Source organism: Perognathus longimembris, chromosome 5 (assembly GCF_023159225.1).
Source record: "Perognathus longimembris pacificus isolate PPM17 chromosome 5, ASM2315922v1, whole genome shotgun sequence".
Lineage (NCBI taxonomy): Eukaryota > Metazoa > Chordata > Mammalia > Rodentia > Heteromyidae > Perognathus > Perognathus longimembris.
Window position 1 is genome coordinate 50,893,618 of NC_063165.1, and position 12,125 is coordinate 50,905,742.

At 38.9% G+C, this 12,125-nt stretch overlaps 1 protein-coding gene across 6 annotated transcripts in view; it reads right to left on the reverse strand.

Annotated features, from left to right (window-relative positions):
* Window positions 1-12,125, reverse strand: part of Lrch3 (leucine rich repeats and calponin homology domain containing 3) — a 103,965-nt gene that overhangs the window by 17,275 nt on the left and 74,565 nt on the right. For 4 of the 6 annotated variants that reach the window (XM_048346840.1, XM_048346841.1, XM_048346843.1 and 1 more), the window contains exons 11-15: window positions 10,619-10,670; window positions 9,764-9,913; window positions 7,636-7,686; window positions 6,150-6,203; window positions 3,689-3,760 (exon numbers count right to left, since the gene is read on the reverse strand). In XM_048346840.1, coding sequence (XP_048202797.1) covers window positions 3,689-3,760; window positions 6,150-6,203; window positions 7,636-7,686; window positions 9,764-9,913; window positions 10,619-10,670 — 379 coding nt within the window. The remainder of the gene's footprint in view (window positions 1-3,688; window positions 3,761-6,149; window positions 6,204-7,635; window positions 7,687-9,763; window positions 9,914-10,618; window positions 10,671-12,125) is intronic. The other 2 variants (XM_048346842.1, XM_048346844.1) reach the window with 2 other exon arrangements.

The window sequence follows — 12,125 nt, forward strand, 5'->3', positions numbered from 1 at the left end:
AAGTAAGAGTACAAGGCCCCCTGAGTTCAATACCCCCCAACCCCCAAATAAATTTATTGTAATACAAGTAACAGGAACTAGGGAAAGGAACCAAAGATTCATGAGGCAAAAGTTGGTTAACTATATAAGGAAATAAAACTGCAATTCCAGAGGGTATGAGGGTATGATCTAGGAAGAAGAAAGTTAGGCTAACAAAGACATACTTGAGGACCCATGACACAAACAGAAATTTAAGCATCTTAAGGAATACATAGGAGAAAATTAGTACATGATCATATTAAATGAGAAGAAAGGGCTGAAGCAAATGACACCAAAGGGTAACAAAGGTCCTCTGTCTCCAGAAACAGCAGCAGACCACACAACTGAACTGGAAAACAAAGCTATGAGGAATTTATAAATTTATAAATGATGATTTCTAAAAAAAAAAAAAAAAGCACTTTTAGTATTGGAGGTATATGGCCTAAGTGGTAAAACATCTTCCTAGTGAGCATAAGACTATGCGTTCAAATCTCAATACTGAAAAATAAAAATGGAGCCAGGGGCTGATGGCTCATGCCTGTAATCCCTAGCTGCTCAGGAGGCTGAGATCTGAGGACTGCAGTTCAACGTCAGCCCAAGCAGGAATGTCTATGAGATTCTTAACTCCAATTAACCAACAGAAAAATGGAATTGGCACTGTGGCTCAAGTGGTAGAGCCCTAGCCTTGAGCTGAAGAGCTCAGAGACAGTGCCCAGGCCCAGAGTTCAAGCCCTATAACAAAAAAAAAAAACAAAACAAAAAAAGCAAACACACACACACACACACACACACACACACACACACACACACACACACACGGTTAGTCATGGGACTTCAACTCAGGGCCTGGGTGCTGTCCTAGGTTTTTTGCTCAAGGCTAACACTCTTAAACTTTGGGCCACATCTCCACTTCTGGTTTTTAGGTGGTTAAGTGTAGATAAGAGTCTCACGGACTTTCCTGCCTGGGCTGGTTTTCCAATCTTGATCCTTAGACCTCAGCCTCCTGGGTAGCTAGGATTACAAGCATGAGCAACCAGCACCTGGCTAAAAATGTACTTTGAGTGAAACTATATATCTAAGTGACTTATATCCTAAGACACAAAAATAAAGATTTCAAATCACTCTGGGACTACTAACTATATTTGGGAACCCCTGGAGAATAGGACAATAAAATAATGTCATGGCATCTCAGAAATTGATATACTCTATTTTTAGGTGTGGTTAAACAGCAAAGGAAACAAAACCATGCCTAGACACAATGTGTACCTACTGTGAAAATAAAAGAATAATCTTTTAGCTAGATACCAGTAGCTCACAAAGGTACCCCTAGGTACCCAGGAGACTGAAGCTGGAGGACTGATTTGAAGCCAGTCTGATACACTCCATCTCCAAAATAAACAGCAAAAAGCAGGGTTAGAGGTGTGGCTCATTTGGTAGAGTTCCAGTTCATCTAGTGAAAAGCTCCAAGTTCAAACTTGACTGCTTCTACTCTCCCATAAAAAAGAATATAATCTTTAAAATGTTCATCACTTGATGTTTTTGCAGGTGTGCTGGAATATATATATAATTAGGTTATATATTATATATATTTACCACCACCACCACCACCACCCCAGTCCTGGGGCTTGAATTCTGGGCCAGGGCCTGGGTACTGTCTCTGGATTCCCTTTTGCTCAAGACTAGCCCTCTACCACTTGAGCCACAGCACCACTTCTGGCTTTTTCTGTGATTAATTGGGGATAAGAGTCTCATGGATGTTCCCGCTCAGGCTGTCTTTGAACCATGATTCTCAGATCTCAGCTTCAGCTAGGATTACAAGTGTGAGCCAAGGGCACCCATCCACAAATGAAATTTGTTGATCTGAAGTAGTTTCAGGACCACCCCACAGCAGTGAGGCAGCACGCTTTCATAGACTCCCACCAATGAAATAGTTCTATGTTGTCATACAAATAAGAAATCCATTTGAAAAAGGCCAGCAGAAGGTTAGTATGGAAGAGGATTACAGATAGTTTTACTAGGAGTCATCTATACACACAGAGTAGCTTCAATAATGACCAGGGACATGGTTCATCGGGTCATAAAGAAGTTATCAGATGCTATGAAGTCAGGGGTCAGCATTAAGAAGGACAAGAGGGAAGTCAGGCATGGTGGTTCATACCTATAATCTTAAATTACTTGGAAAGGCTGAGATTGGGAGTGAGGGTGGGGGTGGGAGGATCATGGTTTGAGGCCAACCCAATCAGTGAATCCTCAAGAGCCCATCTCAACAGAAAAATCTTGGTGTGACAGAAACATCTGTCATTCTGGCTATATGGGAAATATAGACTGCAGTCTGGGCTGGCCCTAGTAAAAACTGAGGTCCTATCTCAAAAATAACTAGAGTAACCAGGGAGCAGGTAGCTCATACCTGTAATCCTAGTTACTCAGGAGGCTAAGATCTGAGGATTGTGATTCAAGTCAACCTAGGCAGGAAAGTCCATGATACTTTTGTTTTTGTTTTTGTTTTTTTGGACAGTCCTGGGCCTTGGACTCAGGGCCTGAGCACTGTCCCTGGCTTCCTTTTAGCTCAAGGCTAGCACTCTGCCACTTGAGCCACAGCGCCACTTCTGGCCGTTTTCTGTATATGTGGTGCTGGGGAATCGAACCCAGGGCCTCATGTATACGAGGCAGGCACTCTTGCCACTAGGCCATATCCCCAGCCCAGTCCATGATACTTTTATCTCCAATTAACTACAAGAAATAAAGAGAGAAAGAAAGAAAGAAAAAAAAGGAAGAAAGAAAGAAAGGCCAGAGAAAGAAAGAAAAGAAAAAAGAAAGAAAAGAAGGAAGGAAGCAAGCAAGCTGGAAGTGGAGCTGTGTCTTAAGTGGTATAGTGCTAGCAAAAAGAAGCTCAGGGACAGTGTCCAGGGACAGTGTCCCTGAGTTCAAGCTCCAGGACTGCCAATAAAAGGGGAGGGGGCATAAGGCAAAAATTTGAAACTGTTTTAGTAAATTACTGAAGTACAACTGTACAAACAAAATTTAAATATTCAGGAAAAAATAAAAGATACAAGATGTCGAAGTCAATTATCATTTAGAAATACAACTAACACACTGAGATTTACAGTACAGAGTAAGCACAATGAACATCAAAAGCTAAAAAAGCCAACTGAAAGCTCAAAGAAGACAAAGAATTTTGCTATATGGCTGGCATAAGGCAGGCTCTAATTGGGATGTATTTCTAGTTGTGGATTGTGGGGGCAAAATGGCAGGCAGATAACTTGGGGATGTTTATTAAGATTAATGGGTTAGGAAAGGTACATAAGGTAGAGGTTCTTGATAATTTTGCAGACTGGGACTCAAATTATTTTTCACATTTGATAACAGAGTTAATTTGATATTACCTTAATAGGTAATAAACTACACTAAAATAATTACCTAAAATAAATCACTCTAAATAACTCATGCTACAAAATAACCTCTGGGAAAATCACAATGACCTTTCAAATAGAATCTAGATACAAAGGATTTATGGGGGCTGCATGATTATTTGTGGGATGTTAAAACTAGTTTCTTAAGCCTCAGTATATTTCATGCAATTCCAGATTTCAGACTTCTGTTAAACCAGTTAAAGACCTACCTGTGTACTCCCTCCCCAAAGCTCCTGTTGAGTTACTGTAACAACAGATACCTTAAGAGGTGTGAATGCAGAAGTGTGAGGCAAGGCAGCAGCACAGCCCATTTGATTCAACCCCGCCAGCGACTATAGGTTCAAAAGAGGAAAAGACACAGGCAGCACTATGTGAGCAAATGTCAGTCAGCCAGGCAGATCTGACCCATGCAATTAGAAAAGAAAAGGTTACTGATAAACCATCAAAGGTTTACTGACATATTAATAAGCTCAAAGGAGAATATTCTGGGAGGAAAAATCTCCATCATTTATACAATAGTTTATCTGCCAGTAAATTCAGGATATTCATAATAACACATAAAGAATTAAGAGGTATGATTTTATGCAGAAAGAAGACAGAGAACATTAACATTTTTAGCAACGGGTTTGAAACTGAGTCCTCTGCTATTCCTATGGTAAGAGAAACAAACACAGCCAAAGTCCTCAGCAGATTGGAGTACTTTTTTAATATCAATCCAAATTGGAGCTAGTAGGATCCAATTTACTTGTTCTAATGTGGGAAGACAGGACATAAAGATTCTGCTTCATACCTTAAAAGAAGACCAGATTTGGTTTTGTGTTTTTTTGCCAGTCTTGCCTAGCCACTGTCTCTGAGCTTCTTTTGCTCAAGGCTAGTAGCACTCTACCACTTGAGCCACAGTGCCACTTCTACTTCCAGCTTTTTCTGTGCATGTGGTACTGAGAAATTGAACCCAGTGCTTCATGCATGGTAGGCAAGCACTCTACCAGTAAGCCACATTCCCAGCCCCCTTGTTTTTAAATTGTCTTTAAAAAAATTGTTGTTGGTTTTTGGGCTTGAACTCAGGGCCTGGGCACTGTCCCTGAGCCTTTTTGTGCTCTTGGATAGCATTCTACCACTTGAGCCAATTAACTAGTCTAGTCTTGAGTGTATGTTCATCTTTATGGCTGTTATTAAAGGCTAGGTGCCATGACTCATGCCTTCAATCCTATCTACTTCAGGTAGAGATCAGGAAGACTGTCATTTGAGGCTAGGCAGAGCAAAAAGTTAGCCACGTGTGTTGGCTCATACCTCTAATCCTACTATCTATGTCTTTTGCATAGGAGGATCACAGTCCAAAGCTGGCCCTGGGAAAAATGTGACACCCTACATGAAAAATAACTAAAGTAAATAATGACTGCTGGGGGCATGCCTCAAATGTTAGATCACCTGCCTAGAAAACACAAGGTCCTAAGTTCAAACCTGAGTACTGCAAAAGAGAGGAAGGGAGACAGCAAGGGAGAGAAGGAGGGAGACAGCCCAGTTAAAATGCAGTCTACCAAATAAAGGAAATGCAGATTGTGTAATATACAGAAAATATCTCAGACAGTAGAAGCTTACATAGTAGGAATGTTACCCTAAAGCATGTAATTCATACAGCATACACAATAGCAGCAGTTTCTAGCAAATAAGACAGGATTCGCTACAGACACGATTTTTGAATGGCTAGTTTTCAGCACTGCTGTAAAAATAATAGCATGAAACATGAAGGGGAAGGGAATTCTATAAATAAAATCATCTTGCAGGACTGATAAAAGTGAAAATTTTAGTGGCCCCATGTTATATTACTTTTCAGTTAATGAAACAGGCTATAAAGTAAATCAGGGTTAAAAATGACCAGTTAATGCTTCCCCGAGCTTAAAAATTGAGCATGGGGAATAATCTTGGGATTTAAATATGAAAAGCTTATGTGTAAATGAGGGCTCTAGAATAGCTGTCTCCACTGTTGTAACTGATGTGGTTTTCCAGGTGTGAGTACATGTGTGACACTTCTTATATCTGCACAATGTGGAGAAAGCGAGATCTTGTAAAGCAAAACAAAACAAAAACAGCAATGCCTGGGATTATCACTAGTTTAAAAACAAATAGCAGGGTCTGGGAATGTGGCTTAGTGGTAGAGTATTTGACTAGCATGCATGAAGCTGGGTTTGATTTCTCAGTACCACATATACAGAAAAAGCTGCAAGTGGTGCTGTGGCTCAAGTGGTAGAGTTCTAGACTTGAGCAAAAGAGGCTGAGGGATAGTGCCCAGGCCCTGAGTTCAAGCCCCATGACTGGCAAAAAAAAAACACCAAAAAAACCCATAACAAAATAGTCAGTGTCATGGGAGGAGGGATTTTAATGCATAGAATGCCAAATTAATAATCAATAAAGCAAACCTGGATTAAAAAATATTTTAAAAATGACTACTACATTGTATCAGTAGGGTTCTCAATGTGGATATTTTCCCCTGGGAAACACTGACAAAGATACAAGGTTCACAGCTGCATAACTCTGGAACTAAGTCACAACTAGGTCACAAACAGCAATGCAGGGAAACAATTCTAGCCATCTGTAAAGCATACAGTAGTGATGCCCATCATATTTTATGGTATTTAGGTCATTTCCAAGTCAGTAGTGTATAGCAGCCATTCCTCAATCTCTAGACACAACAATGTATGACTTTTCTGGATGAACTCTTACCACTAACAAGGCACTATCATCAGTGTGCTGAGACCTTCTGGATGGGAAGGGACACTAGAGAGGTGAAGAAAAATGAAGCCATGTCAAAAACAAATGGACATGAGTGATGCATTTCACAAATACATATATATGGAAAGCAACATATGAAGACATACTTTGGGAGATGCTGACATACAGGACCATAATTACAGTGATCTGCATTTATACATCATAATAGCTAGTAAGCTGATTCTGAGTACTGAAAGAGCTTAGACAATTTCAAATGTAATATGACTACTTAAAAACATTCTAGAACAAGGAGCAGAGAATACTCTCTGTTCACAGAAGAGAAAGATCGAGTACAGCAACAGCAATTACATAAAGAGTTTATGAAGGTGGGTGCCAGTGGCTCACGCCTGTAATCCTAGCTACTCGGGAGGCTGAAATCTGAGGAATATGGTTCAAAGCTAGCCTGGGCAGAAAAGTCCTCATAAAACTCTTATCTCCAATTAATCACTGAATAGGTGGAAGTGGTGCTGTGGCTCAAGTGACCGACTGCTAGCTTTGACTACAAAGAGACTCAGGAACAGCACCCAAGCCCTGAGTTCAAACCCCATAACTGACAAAAATAAAATAAAATAAAAAAGAATTTATGAGCCAGATACATCTTAAAAAATAAACCCAAGAGTTGTGATTTCTGATCTAGGCATCTTCATTACCTTTCTCTGATAAATAAAGTACAACTGAAACAATTTAAAACAGTCCTTGTTTTGTTTTTATTTAATGAAGCTTTAGTTCTAGAGAAAAGTATTATTATGTGAAGAAAAAGACACTAAATACTTTACTGACTCAGGTTCCATACAATATTCTTTTTGCTCAAGGCTAGCACTCTATCACTTGAGCCACAGTGCCATTTCTGGATTTTTCTGTTTATGTGGTGCTGAGGAATTGAACCCAGGGCTTTGAGCATGCTAGGCAAGCACTCTACCGATAAGCCACATTTCCAGTACCACAGTGAACTTTGAAATAGTTGCAAAGGGGATGATTCTGGGAAAGATGGGGAAGTAAATATTATCTGTAGATGGACATGTATAAGCTTCTAGTCTGTATCTTCACGTGTGTGTGTGTGTGTGTGTGTGTGTGTATGTGTGTGTGTATACACCTGGGGCTTGAACTCAGGGCCTAGGCATTGTCTCTGAGCTTTGTGGCTCAGGCTAACAGTCTTCCACTTGAGTCATAGTTCCACTTCCAGCTTTTTTTTCGTGCTTAGTTGGAGAATGTCAATGGACTTTCCTGTGCAAGCTGCCTTGGAACAGCAATCCTCACATCTCAGCCCTCTGAGGAGCTAGATTATAGGTGTGAACCACCAGCGACCAACTTACAATGCTTTAAAGGAGAAAAAAGCAATGTTTTCATCACTGAAAACATGGTTAATCACACACAAAGCATTTCATTTCCATGGCAAAAGTAGTAAATTCCAAAGAAAAAGTAATTATTATAGACTTACCTCACTGTCTATGGGGGATGGATGTTTTTGTGGACTTTGTGATGTTTTTTGCTATATACCCAGAAAAACAAAGTTTGTTAGAATCTGGAATATGAAAAATTATCATTTCTCTACTGAAGTAGTCACACTAATTTCTTGTATATACTATTTCTCTAGAGTAACAAGCCAAGATGTTTTCTCCTGACTTGAATATCTTAACTAAAAAAGCAACAAACTATACCATCTTATTTCTGTAATTATTTATAAATGGAATTAAAAAATTCTATGTACATATACATTCATACACTATGGTCCATCACTCAATCTCTCTTAATATTCTTACATATCAATGCTAACAACTCTAGCTTTCTATCAGCTAGATCTCAAGTATTTGTAAGCCCAGAGTCTGTACTGGGAGATCCCACTGTTACCTCATACTCAGATCCAAAAGTATAATCACAATTTCCTATACTACTTGGCTATTTTCCCCATTTGTTAATTTTTGAATTATGGGAAATGCCAGCATGATCATATCTGTGAAATCAGTGTTTTATAATGTATTTACTATGTATTGAAGGATAGCCTTGAACTTGTGATCCTCCTGCTTCAGCTTCCTGAGTGCTGGGATTATGAACATGCACCATCATATTTACTTATATTCTCAAACACAGTATCAGAGAAAATTGAGGAAAGAGGTTATAGGAGAAGAATAGTTATCACTGAGATTCACTCAAATCATATATTCTTTCCACAATGCTAGACTATTATTAAAATAATTGTTTTAACTTCAAAATCTTGTTTGAGATCTGTTTTTTTTTCCAATCATTTTCAATGATATATTCTTCATTTAGTACTCATCTATGTTCAAGGTGTAATGGTGCTTCTTCTGAAATCTACCAGGAAGCTGAGTTTGGTGACACACAACTGTAATCTCAGCAGTCAAGAGACTCAATCAGGAAAATCAGGAATTCAACACTTGAATAGGCTACAAAGTAAGATAAGACCCTATTGCAAAACAACAAAATTAATCTTCTTCCTAGTTACTATACAACTGAATAAACTAAAGGCAAAAAATGGTTCAGTAACTTTCAAAAGGTCAAGGATACAGAGAGTGGCAAGATATAGAAAGTGCATTCAAATTCAGATATCTTTAATTTGTGCATTTGCCACTGGGAAACATTATCAAGCATCTTAGAATCATCTAGTTTTATGTTTCATTTTGCATCACTGTCTAATTATTGTAGTTACTTTCTATCTCATTTTCCTCCTTGGAGTCTTCTTTTTAACTTGTTCTAACATGAGTAGACTACTTTTTCAGGTGTATTTTTCTTTTTTGTGTTTTCTCTTCTGCTTTCAACAGTTCTTCTCTTTGCCCAGTACATTAAGATCATTTTGTGTGTATGTGAAATTAGTTTGGACTTGATCTGTTGTCATGATTTATCTCTTACTAGTGATGGAACTTCTACAGAAAGCATGACAAATGAGTTAACTTATGTAAAAGACATACAACAGCACATGGGATACAGTGGGTATTCTAATTCTCAATTCTTTTTTCTTTGGTCAGTCATGAAGCTTGAGCTCAGGGCTTGGGCACTGTTCCTGAGCTGGCAGAGATGGAGGGAGGAAAAGAGGGAGGGAGAGAGACTCAAAGGAAGCAGTCAAATTTTAGTGGAAAGACTGGAGTGAAGAACTGGATAGGTTTGACTGATACTAGTTTAACACTTGTATGGCACTTTCACAATTGATCTGGCACTTTCACTGTCATGATCTTTGCTATGACACTACAGATTGAGGAAATGGTGGCTGCATAGTAAAGTGCTATGTCTAATAACAGCTTACTAGTTACAAAAGCAAAATAGAGCTAGGCGTTGGTAGCTCATGCCTGTATTCCTAGCAACTCAGGAGGCTGAGATCTGAAGATTGCAGTTCAAAGCCAGCCTGGGCAGGGAAGTTTATAAGACTCCAACTAACTACCAAAAAGCTGAGGAAAAAAGCTCAGAGTCAGTGCCCAGGCCCACCTTAAAAAAAAAAAAGCAAGATAATAATTTCTATTAGTTTACAAGTAGTCAAAATTCCCTATGAGAGAAAAAAATTTAATACTTCAATGAAAACAATGAAGACAGTGTTTGCCATACAAAGAACAACTTGCCTTGATGAAGTCCAGCACAGCATCCCTCTGAATCTGTTTGGTTCGTATTTTCTCCTCCTCATACTGTAGCGCAGCAAGCTGGGCCTCTCTCCGAGTGCGTTCCACTAGCTGTTCTCTTCTCCGATGAAGTTCTGGGTCTGTATGTGAGAGCTGGAACAACAATATCATTTTGCAGCTTAACATCTCCATTGCTCACTCAAGTGACTTACTTTACAGTCACATAGCATTTCTTTTTTTTTTTTTTTTTTTTTTTTGGCCAGTCCTGGGGCTTGGTCTCAGGGCCTGAGCACTGTCCCTGGCTTCTTCTTGCTCAAGGCTAGCACTCTGCCACTTGAGCCACAGTGCCACTTCTGGCCATTTTCTGTATATGTGGTGCTGGGGAATCGAACCCAGGGCCTCATGTATACGAGGCAAGCACTCTTGCCACTAGGCCATATCCCCAGCCCCACATAGCATTTCTTTAAATGTGTTTACTACTGATCATCCCATGTTTACACTCTTTTTATAAAACCATCATTATGGGTAAACATTTTGTTTTTCTCTCTTTCTGGTTTTTTTGAAGCTGAGTCTTATTGTGTAGCCCAAGTTGGCCTTGAACGCACAATGTGGTTCAGGATGGTCTCAAACTTTCAATCCTGTCTTAGTCTCCCAAATGTTGGGATTAGAGAGGTATGCATCACACACAACTTAAACATTTATTTTCTGTGTGGTTTCTGAAGACACTGTTAGTATGTATCATGGCACTTATCTGTCAATTGATGGCAATTTAAGTGCTATAAAAGAAAACTACCTTACTTTAAAAAAAAATCCAAATGAAAACAACCAAAATAACTAAGTCAATCTATTAACAATTACCTGATTGTGACTTGGTGACAGCGACAAAAGAGAAGATGGCTCAACTGGAACCCTGATTTTAAAGAAAAGAAATATTTGATAACAAGATAGACACCTAAGAGAAAAGCAATATTTTTATTGTTAATGTATTTTTCTATTAATCATTAAGCAATCTGTCTGGTAGCAATAACAGGATAACTTCATTTTCTAAACCTGACCTCACTTCATTAATTTAAACCACAAGACTACCTGGTATCTCCAACTCATGTTTCATGAGATGACACCACTGATTATTCTGTAGCTAGTTAACAACTGTCTTCATGAGCCAACACCAACAATACAGGGATAGCTGAGATCACTTTACATGCTATCATTTCTTTATAACATACATATCTGCTTTCCCACCATGAATCAAACAAGGTACTTGTAAGTTGAGATCTTTTTATATACTAGAACACTTTTATCAAAAGAAATCTGAAATGGTACACTTGGTAAAATATTCCTATTCTTTTGTTTGTTTTTGTATTGGTCTTGGCCCTAGGGCTTGAACTTAGGGGCTAGATGCTGTCCCTGAGTTTTTTTTCTTTTTCTTTTCTTTTTTTCTTTTTTTAATTTAGAACTTTGTTTTATTTAAATGTGTTCTTCATGCTACAGCGCAACCCTTTAAGGCTAGCACTGTATGACTTGAGCCATAGCTCCACTTATGGGAGTGTGAGTGTGAGTGTGTGTGTGTGTGTGTGTGTGTGTGTGTGTTGGTGGTAACTGGAGACAAAAGTCTCATGAACTTTCCTCTCCAAGCTGGCTTTGAATGGTGATTCTTAGAGCTTAGCCTCTTGAGTAGCTAGAATTATAGGCATGAGCCACTAGCATCTGATAGCATGCCTATTCTTATTTTCAACTGATAAAACTATTTTAATAATGAAAGTAAAGATTCTGTTAATTTTTGTTCTTTTTATTGTTGGTGGTGGTGGTAGTGGGCTAGAACTCAGGGCCTAAGTCCTTGAGCTTTTTTACTCAAGACCAGTGCTCTACCGCTTTGAGCCACAGCGCCATTTCCTGATTTTTATTCTCTTATTTTTTTTTTTTTGCCAGTCCTGGGCCTTGAACTCAGGGCCTGAGCACCGTCCCTGGCTTCCTTTTTGCTCAAGGCTAGCCCTCTGCCACTTGAGCCACAGTGCCACTTCTGGCTATTTTCTATATGTGGTGCTGAGGAATCGAACCTAGGGCTTCATGTGGCAAGTACTCTTGCCACTAGGCCATATTCCCAGCCCCTGATTTTTATTAAGAAAAAGATGAAAACCTTGAACCCTTGAGTCCTTGAGTAAGAACCCCATTCATTAACCCAGTAACTAATGAAGCTGAAAAATCAATATATACAAGTTTAATTAAGCATAAGTTTTAAAATACATACCTACTATTTGCCAAGTATTTTAGGTAGTAAATCCCCACTTTAGTAAGAATGGGTAGCTATGATCTTCAGTGAAAGTTCAAGCACCCTAAACTTTACATTGAAATAGGTCAATGAGTA